The sequence below is a fragment of the Bombina bombina genome, chromosome 6, assembly GCF_027579735.1.
Source record: "Bombina bombina isolate aBomBom1 chromosome 6, aBomBom1.pri, whole genome shotgun sequence".
NCBI classification, from domain to species: domain Eukaryota; kingdom Metazoa; phylum Chordata; class Amphibia; order Anura; family Bombinatoridae; genus Bombina; species Bombina bombina.
In genome coordinates, this window is record NC_069504.1 from 439,652,511 (window position 1) to 439,670,234 (window position 17,724).

The window sequence follows — 17,724 nt, forward strand, 5'->3', positions numbered from 1 at the left end:
GATACTCTACAGCGTATCAGGTCGGACAGATATAGGTAAATCTTCCCCTATAACTTTATTAAATATGAATATTGCATAAATATGTTTTTACATGTTTTCATCTACTTAACAGCAAAGGTCTATATATGTTTACATATGTATTTATGTGTTTATTCCTTATATATGTGTGTAAATACATATATAAGTAAATAAATATATATATATATATATATATATATATATACACACATACATACATATCCATCTTTAGACATGTATATGTATGTATTTCAATGTTAAAAACCTGAGACCTTTCTTTGAGCCTTTATAACTTTTTGTGCAATATTTTTTTTAAATCATTTTTATTAGGTGGTGTTTTTATGAGTGTAACTGTACTTTGTAATGTATTTTTGATGTGTTTAGTGAGACTTTTTTGTTTCGTGAAACAGTTAACAAGAACTCTGAGGTCGCACTAACCCAATACACATTAACTACAATTGCGCTAAAGTGATCACGTTTACTTTGAACTTGCAATACAAGTGGAAAACCCTACGCATGCAAACAGCTGATAAATTAAGTACATACAACAACTCAAAATACCCCATTAAGAAAACCATCGCCTAGATTACGAGTTTTTGTCGGTAAGGCTGTGCGGTGCTAATGAGCCTTTTTTTCTTACCGCTCACTTAAGCCAACGCTGGTATTACGAGTTTTCTGCAACCCAGCGTTAGCCTCAGAAAAGTGAGCGTAGAGCAAAATTTAGCTCCACATCTCACTGTAATACCAGCGCTGCTTATGGTAGCGGTAAGATGGCAAAACGTGCTCGTGCACGATATCCCCATAGGAAACAATGGGGCTGAGATGGCTGAAAAAAAACTAACACCTGCAAAAAAGCAGCGTTCAGCTCCTAGCGCAGCTCCATTGTTTCCTATGGGGAAATAAATTTTATGTCTGCACCTAACACCCTAACATGAACCCCGGGTCTAAACACCCCTAATCTTACACTTATTAACCCCTAAACTGCCGCCCCCAACTTCGCCGACACCTGCATTATATTTCTTAATCCCTAATCTGTCGCTCCAGACACCGCCGCCACCTACATTATACTTATGAACTCCTAATCTGCTGCCCCCAACATCGGCGACACCTACATTATAGTTATTAACTGCTATTCTGCCCCCCAACGTCGCCGCAACTATATTAAATTTATTAACCCCTAATCTGCCGCTGCCAACGTCGCCGCCACTATAATACATTTACTAACCCTAACCCACCCTAACTTAAATATAATTTAAATACAACAAAATAAATTCTCTACTATTAAATAAATTAATCCTATTTAAAACGAAATACTTACCGATAAAATAAACCCTAAGCTAGCTACAATATAACTAATAGTTACATTGTAGCTAGCTTAGGGTTTATTTTTATTTTACAGGCAACTTTGTATTTATTTTAACTAGGTACAATAGTTATTAAATAGTTATTAACTATTTAATAACTTTCTAATTAAAATAAGTACAAATTTACCTGTAAAATAAATCCTAACCTAAATTACAATTACACCTAACACTACACTATAATTAAACTAATTATCTAAACTACCTACAATTAATTACAATTAAATTAAATAAACTAAAGTATAAAAAACCCCCCACTAAATTACAGAAAATAAAAAAAGAATTACAAGAACTTTAAACTAATTACACCTAATCTAATCCCGTAAATAAAATATAAAAGCCCCCCAAAATAATAAAATTCCCTACCCTATACTAAATTAGAAATAGCCCTTGAAAGGGCCTTTTGCGGGGCATTGCCCCAAAGTAATCAGCTCTTTCACCTGTAAAAAAAAAATACAATATCCCCAACATTACACCCCACCACCCACACACCCAACCCTACTCTAAAACCCACCCAATCCCCCCTTAAAAAAACCTAACACTACCCCCTTGAAGATCTCCCTACCTTGAGACGTCTTCGCCCAGCCAGGCACAAGTGGTCCTCCAGAGGGTCCGAAGTCTTCATCCTATCTGGCCAGAAGAGGACCTCCAGACCGGCAGAAGTCTTCATCCAGGCGGCATCTTCTATCTTCATCCTTCCGGAGCGGAGCAGGTCCATCTTCAGGACATCCGACGTGGAGCATCCTCTTCATCCGACGGCCGACGACTGAATGACTGGTCCTTTAAGTGACATCATCCAAGATGGCGTCCCTTGAATTCCGATTGGCTGATTGAATCCTATCAGCCAATCAGAATTAAAGGGACACTAAACCCCAAATTTTTCTTCCATGATTTCGGGTAGCGAATACAATTTTAAACAACATTCCAACTTACTTATATTATCTAATTTGCTTCACTCTTTAGATAACATTTGTTGAATAAATATCAATGCACAGGGGTGAGCCAATCACACAAGGCATTTATGTGCAGCCACCAATCAGCAGCTACTGAGCCTATCTAGATATGCTTTTCAGCAAAGGATATCAAGAGTATGAAGCAAATTAGATAATAGAAGTACATTAGAAAGTTGTTTAAAATTGCATGCTCCTTCTAAATCTTGAAAGAAAAAAATTGGGTTTCATGGCCCTTTAAGGTAGGAAAAATTGCATCAGTCAATAGAATTTTTCCTACCTTAATTCCGATTGGCTGATAGGATTCTATCAGCCAATCTGAATTCAAGGGAAGCCATCTTGGATGACGTCACTTAAAGGACCAGTCATTCAGTCGTCGGCCGTCGGATGAAGAGGATGCTCCGCATCGGATGTCATGAAGATGGACCCGCTCCGCTCCGGAAGGATAAAGATAGAAGATGCCGCCTTGATGAAGACTTCTGCCAGTCTGGAGGTCCTCTTCTGGCCGGATAGGATGAAGACTTTGGACCCTCTGGAGGACCACTTGTGCCCGGCTGGGTGAAGATGGCTCAAGGTAGGGTGATCTTCAAGGGGGTAGTGTTAGTTTTTTTTAAAGGGGGTTTGGGTGGGTTTTAGAGTAGGGTTGGGTGTGTGGGTGGGGGGTTGTAATTTTGGGGGGGTATTGTTTTTTTTTTTACAGGTGAAAGAGCTGATTACTTTGGGGCAATGCCCCGCAAAAGGCCCTTTTAAGGGCAATTTGTAATTTAGTATAGGGTAGGGAATTTTATTATTTTGGGGGGCTTTTTTATTTTATTAAGGGGATTAGATTAGGTGTAATTAGTTTAAAATTCTTGTAATTCTTTTTTTATTTTCTGTAATTTAGTGTTTTTTTCGTAATTTAGTTTATTTAATTTAATTGTAATTAAGTGTAGGTAGTTTAGGTATTTAGTTTAATGATAGTGTAGTGTTAGGTGTAATTGTAACTTAGGTTAGGGTTTATTTTACAGGTAAATGTGTACTTATTTTAACTAGGAAGTTATGAAATAGTTAATAACTATTTAATAACCATTGTACCTAGTTCAAATAAATACAAAGTTGCCTGTAAAATAAATATAAATCCTAAGATAGCTATAATGTAACTATTAGTTATATTGTAGCTAGCTTAGGGTTTATTTTATTGGTAAGTATTTAGTTTTATATAGGATTAATTTATTTAATAGTAGTAAATTTATTTTGTTTTATTTACATTATATTTAAGTTAGGGGGGTTAGGGTTAGGGTTAGACTTAGGTTTAGGGGTTAATAAATTTAATATAGTAGCGGCGACGTTGGTGTCGGCAGATTAGGGGTTAATAAATGTAGAAAAGAGTCACAGGCACACCAACCTATGAGAAGAAATCAGCTTCCCTTCGATGAACAATGTCTAATATTAGACCTTACTACAATGCTAAATGAAAACATAGTAGAGGAGGAGGTAAAAACAATTCCCCCAGTGTTTAAACCAAGCATGAAAAAAAGTGCCTTTTACCCTGTAAATAGCAAAAGTAAAAGCATAGAAGTATTCTAGCGAACAGTAGAAAACAAACTAAAAATACTATCAGAGAAAGTGACAAATGAAAAAACTACTAGAGATATACACAGACAGAATTTAACACGTGAACAACACCTAACCCTGAAAAGGTTGGGGGAAAATACTAACATTGTAATAAAGGAATTGGACAAACGAGGGAATGTAGTGGTCATGGACTGTGAATACTACATATCAGAGGCCCTCCGTCAGTTAAATGATGATGAAGTATATGTTAAATTAACCTTTAACGCTACGCAGAAATTCAGAGCCCAATTAGCCGATATTCTTACATTAGGCCAACAAGCAGGGGCCTTCAAAGAATCTCTGCTTGATACCCTTCTACCTGCCAATCCATTTATATCTATCTTTTATTTTGTCCCTAAATTACATAAGGACAGTAAAAATCCACCCGGTCGACCCATCATATCGGGGGTGGGGTCATTACTTGAACCTTTATCTGAACTAGTGGACACATATCTCCAAACGTTGGTTGGAGAACTTATTAGTTATATTCGTGACTCCACACAAGTACTAAATCAGATGAAAGAACTAGAATGGAACGATACATACCGTTTCATCACTATAGATGTTACATCCCTATATACATCTATCCCACACCACCAGGGGTTAGCAGCAGTATCATATTTTCTTAATAATTTTTCCAATTACACAGAGGATATCAAATATTTTTTGCTTACAGCTATAGAATTCCTATTGACACACAATTTTTTTATGTTTGGGGGAGGTTGTTATCTCCAGAGGCATGGGACGGCTATGGGGGCAAAATTTGCCCCCTCCTATGCCAACCTCTTCATGGGTTGGTGGGAAGCCGCCCACGTCTGTGGAGATGACAACCCCTTCAAAAAGCATATAATATACTATGGAAGATATATAGATGACCTGCTGGTGGTGTGGGATGGAAACGAGGAAACAACGGGTTTATTCATAAACACTATTAACATCAACAACATGAACTTGAAATTCACACATGACCAGAGGAAGACCTATACAGTATTCTTAGATCTAGCACTCCAAGTAGATACACATACCAATACTGTCAGCACAACCTTATATAGGAAGCCCACAGGGGGGAATACTATTTTGAATTACAAATCAAGCCACCCAGGGCTCTGATAACAAAACATATGAGGAACAATGCGCAGTGCTAGATGAAAGATTACAAAGTAGAGGGTATCCGGAGAGTCTGCTAAAAAATACTAAAAAGAGGTAGATTTAATACCACGAGATAATCTACTAAGATACAAAAAAATTAAATGTCCAACAAAGGCCGAGAAATTATCAAATTGTGTTTAGCACTCCATACAGCCTTGAATATAGTAAAATCTGCGACATCATAAAGCAATGTCTCCCTATTCTGACCACTGACTCAAATCTAGAAAATATTGCAACACAAGGTTGCAAATTTGTTGCTAGGAAAAGTAAAACCATTGGGAATATAGTAGCACCCTCAGATCTGCAAATGGAGAAAACTAGAACTTGGCTACCACATAGAGTAGGGTTTTATAAGTGTAAGGCACAGCGCTGTAAAACTTGCAACCATGTATCAGAGGGAACTACCTTTACTTCCACGGTAACCAGACGTACATATGACATCAGGTTCAGACTAAACTGCAAATCTAATCATGTAATCTATCTCCTCACCTGTAGGGGGTGCCAGATCCAGTATATAGGTAAAACGAAACGCCTCCTGAAGGATAGGGCCCTTGAGCACATAAGGGACATAGAGGACCCCGATACAGATACACCAGTATCTAGACACTTTAAATCTATGCATGCAGGGGATGCCTCACTGCTGTCTATCCAGGCTATTGATCATGTCCCCTCACATAAAAGAGGGGGTGACAGAATATACAAATTAGATTACAAGGAGGCTCAGTGGATTTTCATGTTAAATACTAGATCTCCTCTAGGTATTAACAAGGAAAGTGATGTGAATCTATTTATTTAAATAATCCATATAAAAATCCTTAATCTAGCGGTTATATCAGGTAATGCAGCCTAAATTAGTGCATAGTGGAAGTAGAGAAACTTTAAATAAACAAACAGTACATATATATATAATATTATTATGAACTAGCCAATTCAATATGGCTAAGTAATGTACTTGTTTTCTAAGCCTCTCAAGTTGTATAACAATCTCTTAGCTTTGGCATAAATAGGTGCTATTCACAAACTACCTGATATGTGAGTAGAGCGTTCACCTGTATGTGTATATTTGCCCATCAAAGTGTTTAAATATGTATATTAATACAAGGGCATGAAGGGGTTAACTTTTGTTTTTAATTGGTTAATTGTAGAATATTTCAGGCTTTAAAAGCAGGTCACAGAAGCGGCAAAAGTCAGCAGTGATCAAGTGTGTAGGAACCACACGAAACATGTCTGCAGCTGCCGTTCTGTGACCCCGGATTGCTATTATGAACTGAGGCTCAACTTGTTTTTACTTGTCACCAATAAAGTATAGCTTTTTACTTTTACGATACCCCGGCTGCTTGCCCCTCCTTGCCTGTATGTGATGCCCGGAAGTGGATGGTGATTTGATAGTGAGTTTGCGCCTGGGACGTAGGCGCTCTTGCTGGGCTCCAGACAGCGGAGGAACAGGACGGAGGATAAGAGCCAATGCTGAAGACACGCTGCTCGGTATCACGGCTAAAAAAAACCTAGATCGGTAAGCGTCAATTTTCTTGTTTTTCCTCGTTAATAAATGTAGGTAGGTGACGGCGATGTTAGGGACAGCAGATAAGGGTTTAATGAAATTTAACTAGTGTTTGTGAGGCGGGAGTGCGGCGGTTTAGGGGTTAATACATTTATTAAAGTGGTGGCGATGTCTGGTCGGCAGATTAGGGGTTAAACATTTTAGTTAAGTGTTTCCGATGTGGAGGGGGGGCTCGGTTTAAGGGTTAATAGGTCATTTATGGGTGTTAGTGTAATTTTTAGCACTTTAGTTAAGAGCCTTATTTTCCGGCGTTAGCCCATAAAACTCTTAACTACTGACTTTTAAATGCGGTAGGAGTTTTGCCAGGAGAGGGTCTACCGCTCACTTTTTCACGCAATCGTTACCGGCGTTAGGCAAATCCCATTAAAAAGATAGGATACTCAATTGATGTAAGGGGATTTGCGGTAAGCTAAAATCTCGGAAAAAAAGTGTGCGATAGACCCTCTCCTGCCTGACTCGTAATACCAGCGGGCGTTAAAAAGCAGCGTTGGGACCCCTCAACGCTGCTTTTTAAGGCTAACGCAAGACTCGTAATCTAGCCACATGGGTTTTCTACTATTGCGAATAGTATGCAATGATTTTCATTCCTGGGGTGCCATACTGTCTCATAGGCGACAGAAAATCAACGTGTCAAATTTCCATGTAAATAGGCAGGTTCCATATTTGGCCCAATAAAACCTGTACATGGGGGTATTGTTGTACTATGAGACAATGCTGAACATAAATATGGGTGTATTATAGCAGTAAAACATATAATGAAGATGACCAGCAAATGGACAGTGTTTGCGTGAAAAATGCAAAAAAATAAAAATATTACCACTAAATTTGGCCAGGTGTTGTTACTAAGTGGCTAAAAAAAAAAAGCCTGGACATACCACTTTTGGAATACCATAGGTTGTCTACTTTTGTAAATAGTATGCCATGATGGGGTAATTTTCATTCCTGGGCTATCATAAATTACCAAAGGCGACAGGTCCAGAAAATCAATGTTCCAAGAAAATCAATGGCCCTGTGACTTCTCAAAAACTCATAAAACCTGTACATGGGGGTATCATTGTACTTGTAGGACATTGCTAAACACAAATATGAGTATTTAATTGCAGTATGAATTTCAGGGTTATAATATTTAAAACAAAATTCCCTGGAAAACGTAATATTTCTTAATTTCTCACACTTACTTTTTTATTTATGTATATATATATATATATATATATATATTATTATATATATATATATATATATTATTATATATATTTATAATTATATATATATACAATCCAGACAAAGTGCACTCCAGATAATATGTAACGTTTTCCCTAGGTGCTGTTCAAAGGATAAATATAGCAAAAGAACAGAATAGCACTCCAAGACTGTCTTTGTAAGTCTGAGGACGGGTCGTTTGGGACCTGAAAACGTTCACTAATAAAGTGACAATTTGGTGATAAGACCCTTGGCGTGCTATTCTGTTCCTTTGCTATATATAATAATAAGTGTGGAAGAGGTAAATTATGGTTGTTTACATTCAGAACTTGGACAATTGCCTCTGTTCTGAAGGGGTTAAAGTTCTGCATGTACTTTGTTTGGTACTAAGTTGTTATTTATGTTTATTTTATCAAGCATCTTTTGACTTGTCCAAAATAATTAAGTTTTTAGTACGGACATGTTATAGTCGAAAAACTTTATGTTTAATAACAATATTTAATTGACTAGCTAAAATTTTGAGACATTGAAAAATCAACTGAGAATGTAAAAAAAAGCAGTTAGTCAACATTCCATTTTAACTTGTTTTCACAGGATATCAAACAGTTGTCGAATGAACTCAAATAGGCATTTTATTTAACCAGTACTAAAATTAACAAAAGCATTTAAAACGTACCTGAAATGAAAGGCTGGGTCTGCATCTGTAATCTTATTTTTACTAAATCAACTGGGCCTCCAATTCCTACAGATACAAAGCCTGCAACCATGCTTGCAACAGTCAGGCACGCAAGGTCAGGAGACTGACTAGAACCTCTATTCCAGTGCTGACGCATTAGTCTTTCAGTATTGCTGAAGACCCCAAATACTACAGAGTTATATATAGCAATGCTGGCCAGAGGAAATGACATTCCTTTAAAGAAACCAGACACCTAAAATAAAATACAGTAAATTAGAAGCATGTTCACATATTTATACAAAATGACTATCATTTTTCTTATTTTGGGACAGAATATATTCTGGGAAGCATTATGCACTAAACTTATCTGACATGACTCTTTGTGTATCCGTTGTTTTAAAAATTTAAAGAGAGTTCCAATCCATAGTTCATATCTATAAAACATACATGTGCGATAACTCTGCTAGAAGGGTTTTGCACGCATTGGGTAGCGCTTGTATTACAAGTTGAAAGTAAAAAGTTTATACTTGCGCACTAACCTTATGCTTGCAAAACGATGAACTTAGAATATCGCAATTTCATTAACGTATTCCCCATAGAAGTCAATGGAGCAAAAAAAGTGGGGAAAAAACTATTGTTCTAAGCGTGCACAAACCTGATCACATATTCTCAAGTGCAATAATCCAACATGAAACTATGAATATTTAAAATTCAAAGTTCTTCACATAGCAGAATATGTTGTATTTATATATATATATATATATATATATATATATACAGTCATGGCCAAAAATATTGCCAGGAAATTGTAGCAATTACAAATGTTTAGGCATTCTCATGTTTATTTATTTTTTTTGAATTGGTATGACACAAAAAAAGTGGAGAAAAAAAAAGCAAAATCTGAAACATTCCATGGACTGGACAAAATTATTGGCACCCTCAATTTAATATTTGGTAGCACACCCCTTGAAAAAAATAACTGAAATCAATCACTTCCTGTAACCAATAATGGTTTTCTTATACCTCTCTACTGGAATTTTAGACCACTTTTCTTTCGCCAACTGCTCCAGATCTCTCAGGGTTCTTTTTCCCAACTGCTGTTTTGAGATCTCTCCACTATGGGATCGAGATCTGGACTCATTGGTGGTGAGTTCTCTCCAGCACTTTGTCTTAAACCATTTCTGGGTGCCTTTTGATGTGTACTCTGGGTCATTGTCCTGCTGTAAGACCCATGGCCTCTGACGGAGACCCAACTTTCTGACACTGGGCCCTACATTGCACCACAGAATTATTTGGTAGTTATTAGATTTCATAATGCCATGCACATAGTCAAGACATCCAGTGCTTGAAGCAGCAAAGCAACCCCAAAACATCAGTGAACTTCCACCATGTGTGACTGTAGGGACTGTATTCTTTTCTTATTTCCTTATTTCTTTTTCTAAAAACAGTAGAATGATGGGCTTTACCAAAAAGATGTAATTTTGTTTTGTCTGTCCACAGTACATTCTTCCAAAAGGATTTTGGTTTCCTCAGGTAAGTTTTAGCAAACTCCAATCTGGCTTTTTTATGTTTCTGTGTCAGCAGTGGGGTCCTCCTTGGTATCCTACCATAGTGTCCCTTTTCATTCAGATGGCGACATAAAGTGTGAGCTGACACATTTGTATTTTGTGGCTGAAGGTCAGCTTAAATTTGTCTGAAAGTTGATTTGAACAATCCACCGTTGCAATCTTTGATCAATTTTTCTCTTTTGTCCACTTCCAGGGAGATTAGCTTCAGTGCCATGGGCTGTAAACTTTTTGACAATGTTCCACATAGTGGACACAGGGACATTAAGATCTCTGGAGATGGACTTGTAACCTTGAGATTGTCCATGCTTTTCCACAATTTTTGTTCTAAAATGCTCAGACAATTATTTGCTGCTCTTTCTCTTCTCCATGCTCAGTGTGGCATACAGAGACACACAACAAACTCTTGCTGGTGACTCCTCCTCTCCAATGCCTCTGTCTGCTTATCTGGTATTTCTTCCTGGATGGTCTCTCACCACCTAAAGAGTAACATGTCCAAGACTGAGCTCCTACTAATTCCACCCTCAAGCTCAAGCCGACTTATGACTTTTCTATCCCTGTCAATAGCATCACCATAAGTCTGCTTCCTCTGAGTTACACTTGACTCAAATCTATCCTTCATTCCCCACATCTAACTGCTTTCGTCATCCTGCCGTAATCACCTATGCAATATTTCCAAGATTCACCCTTTTCTGAGCACTAACACCACAAAGCAAATAATCCCCTCCCTTGTTATTTCCTGACTTGACTACTGCAATAACCTACTTACTGGCCTTCCTCTTTCACACCTATACCACTTTCAATCCATCCTAAATGCCCCTGCCAGGCTAATCCACCTTTCCCATCGCTCTGTATCTGCTGCACCTCTCTGCGAGCTTCATTGTATAAATAAAATATATTTCCTCCAAGAAAGAAAAATATATCTAACCCTCACAGTAGGTGGTGCTATTGGTTAAGGCAAAAAAAACCACAAAAAAACACAGTGAAACCTCGTAATAGTTATCTATCTGTGAACAAAAGGGTATTTTGAATGTGCCTAAGCCTTTCAAAAAGAAACGACTTTGTCTGAATTTGCATAAACCAAAATAAGTACAAAATATCTCTGAGTTTTAAAATATCTTAATTGATTCTATAATAAATGGATACCGATTAGTTGGGAATTATAGTATATAAAAAAGTCAAACACTCTTATTGGAGTAGATAAAATCTATGCTTTAAAAGAGTCAATTCATTTATCTAAATAGGGTTAAACGGATCCGTTTACTACTAACTCATAAAACTTTTCATAAAATTTAGACTTTAAACTCTTATTGTGTCTAACATTCAGTTGTGCTTATATAAATAATGTTATTTTATCCACACATTACATTGTTATATTTGTGTAATGTCTGTCTGCAACACCATATAGAAACAAATTGATACACTTTGTTCTAGTGTTTCCTTGTATCTAAAAGCCGTTATTATTTGTATCAAGGAATCCTAAATGAATATTGCAGATTCCGTGTTCTAAATCACATATTATAGTAATATACATAAACATAAAAATACCGATATGGTTAATGCACAATAATGGTTAATGTACAATAATGGTAGCAAGAAAAGGAACAATGTTGTCTCAAGGCCTAAAGCAAGCACACAAATGGCCACTAATTCTGTATAAGGAACTGTATCTTTCAGAAATTGATCTGATTATCGGTGCTGTCCCATTGAAATTTCAGAGTTTGTTGTCCAGGGCTTATAACCGTTTATTGTTACCTTCGTATCCAGTTGAAGTTATCTGATTGTAGAAGAATGATTCACTCTATACCGGTATAGATTTTTCTTTTTTCTTGTGTAAATGCAGGCAGAACTGGGTATGTCCTTGGAGCCAAAACACTCTCTTCACTTTACTGCTGACTGTGGTCCCAGGGGATTCTTTTCAGCAGTCCCCAGATAATTGCAGTATAGTGCTGTGTGGCTTTTGTAAGGCTACATAAACATTTGAATATGTATCGCAATTGTGCTCATGTGTTTGCATTTACTTTTAACTTGTAATATGATCGGTATACCTGGCGTGCACAAACACATGCAATCATCATCATCATGCATGATTAAGGTCCTATGAGCCCAAAAAGTTGCAGCATATTCATATGTATGAAATAAACTATGGATTTTATAGGTTCTGTGTACCACTCTTGAATTTGCATTGCATGTAGAAAAGGTATTATCCATGTCCTACGTGCACCTACCTGGAGGGATTTTAGTTCAGGTGCTGTGCTTTGTAAAAAAGTGTGTATATTGAAGATTTACAAGAAATGTACAACAAACTTACAACTAAGGCAAAACAGTCCCATATTGCATAACCATATACAAATGCCCCAGTGTCTTTTCTACAACCATTTACTGGCCTTATTTTATGTTTATATTTTCAGCCTTTATTCTTTTTTTAAGATTACATCTAAAAATGGATTTATTAAATTATATTCTCCTTAATAAATTATGCAAAAAGAATAAGTTTAAGAGATATTGAACAGTAGATGTGCACAGACAGAAAAAAGGTTTTAAAAATGATTTTCTCAAAAAAATAAAATTAATTTCATCCAATATTCTTTTTTAAAAAGCATTCTAAATTTGTTAATAAAAAGCCATTTGTTCACTATTTCTTATTAAAAATTCTTCAGGGTAGCAGAGAAACAGCTGGAAAGCATCCTAAAATTAAAGTTAAATTAGTAGTTAGTGCTACTGTCTAAAGCCAGCAGCTGTACATAAAAGTAAAACATAAACAATGGGGTCAGGACTGGGTAAGAACAAAAGTGAAGTGTACATTTTTTTAAACATTTTTTTAATAAATATTTTTATTAAGTTTTTCCATATACAAGGTATAAGTCATGTCATGGTGTTAAATTGCATAATTGGTTGCAGTAGTTTGTACTTTTTGGTCTTATGACCATTATACATTCACTAGACATTTTCCAGGTATTGACATATATGGATAACGTGTTGAAGAAAATGTGAAAATCAATAGAACATTTAGCAAAACCAAACTAATAAATAAACTAGTTACAGGTTCAGTCAACTAAAATGGAACTATTAGTACTACTGATTTGAGTTTGTAATTATTAAAGAGTTTGTGTTGTATGGGTCTACTGTTGTGAAGTGAGAGTTTGTAGTAGGAGGGTGTGGTTCAGTCTGAGGTTAGGGTAGTGCTTTTAGATAAAGATTCCCAGTAGAAGTTAATGTCTGCGTTAAAAGAAAGTCTGTTTGTTCTGTAGTTTGTTCAGAATCCACATTGTCTGAGTGGGTAGTTCAAGGGACTTCCAGTGTAGGGCAATCAATAGTCGGGCGCTGTAAAGTCCCATCTGTAATAAAGTGTTTCAGATTTTGCATCTGCTAGGTGGGCTCTTATGCAGTAAAGCTATTAATTGTGTTAGTGCAAAATCCAAACCTAACAATGATTTAAATATGTGTTCTATGTTATTCCAGAAAGGGGTTAGTCTAGGGCATGCCCACCACATGTGCAGCATAGTGCCTTTCATATTACATCTTCTCCAACACAATGTAGATGATGAAGGATAGATTTTGTTTAATCTAACCAGAGTCAGGTACCATCTGAAGAGTATTTTGATGTTTAGCTCAAGTATACGCGTTGATGTGGAAGATTTGCGTATACGCATTAATGTGGAAGATTTGCGGGTGTTAATATAATTTTTTTTCCATTCTTGGGTATCCAATGTGCTGTGAAGCTCTTTATGCCATTGTGTAACATTTGTGGGATTGGGTACTGAAGTTACAGAGTCTAATTCGCTTAGAGATGGAAAGGGAGCCCTTGAATGGAGTATGTGAAGTGCAATATTGGTCATAAGGTGTAAGTGGCCTGGTTAGGTCGGGTGTAAGATTTATATTGTGTAAAAAGTTATGGATTTGAGAATATTTGAGCTATGAAATAAAGGCACCATTTAAAACATTCTGTAGGGTATTTTGTGGTTTGTTTCCCTTGATCCAAAAGGGAAAGGAAAGGGACCGAGTCAGGGGTCTCTAGAATTTCGCCTATTTTGCCTGTGGGTTTATATCCCCCTATGAATTCCATATTTTAATAGATTGGTGTCAATTGGGAGGTTTATGTGGAGATTCATATGGTCTGTTCTAGCAGGTGGTCCCATGTGTTAAAAATATGTCCGTATAAAGCTGATTTGTGGCATAGTAAGGGCCTGTCATTTTTAGGGTCCAGCACAGGGAGCCAGGGGAAGGTGACCTCAGGATCTGAGAGTCTAATGAAACCCAGGATTTTGCTTCTGCTTTTGTATGCCAATCAAGTATCCATTAGGGACTCCTAGGCCTCCTTCTCTTTGAGGTCTATACATGCTGGCTATATTGATTCTATTGATCCTCTGAGGCTTCCTATCTGTTAACTCCCTGTTGTCCTTAATCTATTGGAGTTTATTAGTGCATATTTATTCATAAGGATGTTTACCATGAAACTATACCTCCCAAATTCATAAGCATGACAGCAAAATAATGCAGTGTTATATTATAATCATGTTTAATTGCAAAAATCCTGATTGTGAATAATACACAAATCTGGCAAATTGCACTCATAAAGCATTCTGCTGCCATGCATATATAGTTTGATTAGGCACAGATTGCAGTCATACAAAACATATATATAGACATATAATATAGACACATCACATAAATTGAAAAAAAAGTAAAAAAAATCTCTCAAACATCCTATTAAAAAATTACGAGGGGCGGAGCCGACCATCGAAGCAAATGGTCACACACTGATAAAGCTCCATTGTTGCCAGCTCTAATGGGCGAATTATAACCTATTATTTTATCCCCAACTGGGTAAATTTTACACCAAGAGGTCACACTGAAACTCAATAGGTGCCAACTTAAGGGATGTGAGAATATCTGTGAGCGGCACGCATGACAGCCTGAGGCCTAACCGGAGAAGACGGAACCATCTGTGGCGCAGCACGAAATGCACTACGCACATCTGAACGGCCGAACAAGAAATACAGAGGAGTCGCATCCTATAGCGAAATAGGTCACGATCCCGGCACCCGGCAGTCGATGTTAACACTTCTCTCAGAGATCTTACGCACAGATGAAACACCGGACCAACTCCACCAGGAATATAGGTAGCTATGTGAGATGCAGTCAGCTGTTGGGACAAGCAGATAACTAAACGGCCTGCATGAAACCCTAAACACTTGCAACTGGAAAACTGCGGCCATTTGAGTCACAATAAGGCTTAGGACTGTGTAGATATACGGCCGACAAATAAACTTAATGCAGGAACTTATTAATAGGCCACAGACATAAACACACGCTGGAGTGGCCTTATCACATAGTTATCTAACAACTCACCTCAGGGATTTATTAGCTTCTCCCATATATACAATATAATTGAAATATAGCAAGAGACACCGGTAAAGGAGCTTTATTGACATATCAAAAGGCCTACACGCTCAAAGATAATATAATGGCCTCCAAAAATAAAAACAAAACTGACAAATCTTCTAAAGGGAATACACCAGCGGGAGGCAAATTGAATTCATACTTTAAAAGCCAGGATCCTTCCACTACAGGGGAATATGACTCAACTACCCCTGACCAACATGATAACCCATCTCAGCTTAACACTTCTGCTCCAGAAAACTCAGCACCTATCACACGTGCCGACCTTCAAGCTCTATCTACTAAGGAATAATGCAGCAGGTCAGCAGAGCTATCAAAGATGGATTAGCAGAAGTTAAGAGAGATATAAGGGAGTTGGGAGATAGAGTGCTGGAGCTGGAAGAGCAGATGGAAGAAACCAATAAATCCTCAGACAAGTGAGGGTGGCGGCGTAGCTTCAGGCGGACCTGCCGGGTGAGTGATGCAGACGCCGGTTACAGACTTCCGGTGCTGCAGATTGTTCACGCAAATGAAATCAGAGCACAAAAAAGAGCTGTTGGAGTTACGGAAAGGTGCAGGCACAAGTTAGGGACCAAGCCGTCCCCTGGATAAACAATGTAAACAAAGAGGCAGCACTCCGTAGTATTGCAGGTAAAAAAGGATGTTTAATCCAAGGCAATTTTGAAATTACACACAAACACACAGGTAGGAGGTAAGAAGGGGGCGTATCCTTACGCGTTTCGTGCCTCCAGGCACTTAGTCATAGGATGTTAGCCTGTTGTGCACTGCCTGACTAAATTCCAACCCGAACCAATCCCATCCGTGAATCAAGGCTGGAAATAATCAGGCAAGTGCAAACAGGCCAGAACAATTAAAACATTGTATCTAAGGACTAAACAATTCCCTAGTATTCTATCTACTTAGGAGAAGGAATAACTGAGAATTTTAACAACAGTTTAAATCTTGCAGATCTACTATGTATAATCCTAATGTTAATCACTATTCAATAAGAAAGTTAGAAAAATACAAAGCACTAGATGAAATATATAAAAACTTTCTAGTTTAGGTTGAAATACAAAACACTAGATGAAATGAATGAACTTTTTTAGTTTGGGTTAAACGCAAACACATGATAAAAATAAATTTACATATTCATGTCTAATCTGTAAATAGACTAATGTCCTATTCCTTATTTAAGCCTTGAGGTTCCCTTGTACACAATGTAAAAATCCAAAATAATTCTTTCTTTGTCAGAATATTGAATTTATTACCACCCCTGGGTGGCAGGAACACTTTGTCAATGGCTTTTATATTAAGATTGGGAACATTAGTAAAATGATACCAATTAAAGTGGTTTGCAACGCTCAATGTCTTTACATAATTTTTTATATCTCTTTTATGTTCTCAGGGTACGTGAGGTCTGACCCACGTATTGAACCCCACAAAAGTTGCACTGCAACAAATAGATAACAAAAGTTGAAGAACAATTGATATAATGATTAATTTTATAACTCAGACCAGTTGCAAAACTTCTAAAACAGTCACCACCAGAAACAACTTCACATGTGCCACAATTCGGTGACAAGCAAGAAAAAGTACCTTTACGGTTTAACCAATTTTTCTTCTTCTTATCAGGGTGAATAGATACCATACTGGGCGCAAGCATATTTCCCAATGTGGGAGCTTTTTTTGAAACAAATCTTATGCGACCCAAATATGGATTTAGCATCTCATCACCCTCCAAGAGAGTTAAGTTCCTCTTTAGAATTTTGCAAACTTCATTGAATTGTGAGGAATACTGTGTCGAAAAAACTATTGAATCTGAGAAGCCATCTTTCTCTTTGTTTGAGTTTCTCTTGTTTCTTCTTACACAGTGTTCCTCTCTAACCTCTGAAAGACTCTTTTCCAAAGAGTTTGGGTTATATCCTCTTGCCTGGAGTCTGTATTTGAGCTCAATAGCCTGTTTTTCAAATGATACATCTCTAGTAGCATTTCTTCGTAAGCGCAAAAACTGACTTCTGGGAATAGACTTAATCAAATGTTTGGGGTGACACGAGGTGGCATGCAAAATTGTGTTGCCTGCTGTCGGCTTCCTATATGTGTCAGTGAATATGCTAGCACTTTGAACACAACGACCAGTTTTAAGTCTAAATACTGGGCTTCATTCAAATGCATGCCACCCGTGAACCCCAGACCAAATTCATTGTCATTGATATACCTCATGAAATCCTCAAAACCAAAGTCCCATTTGACAATAAAAATCAAATCA

General features: G+C 37.2%; 1 protein-coding gene across 2 annotated transcripts in view; it reads right to left on the bottom strand.

The window, feature by feature from the left end:
• SLC25A48 (solute carrier family 25 member 48) overlaps positions 1-17,724 on the bottom strand; it is a 128,967-nt gene that overhangs the window by 36,523 nt on the left and 74,720 nt on the right. For both annotated transcript variants that reach the window (XM_053717201.1, XM_053717200.1), the window contains one exon: positions 8,509-8,761. In XM_053717201.1, the coding sequence (XP_053573176.1) occupies positions 8,509-8,740 (232 nt within the window). In that variant the 5' untranslated portion in view covers positions 8,741-8,761. The remainder of the gene's footprint in view (positions 1-8,508; positions 8,762-17,724) is intronic.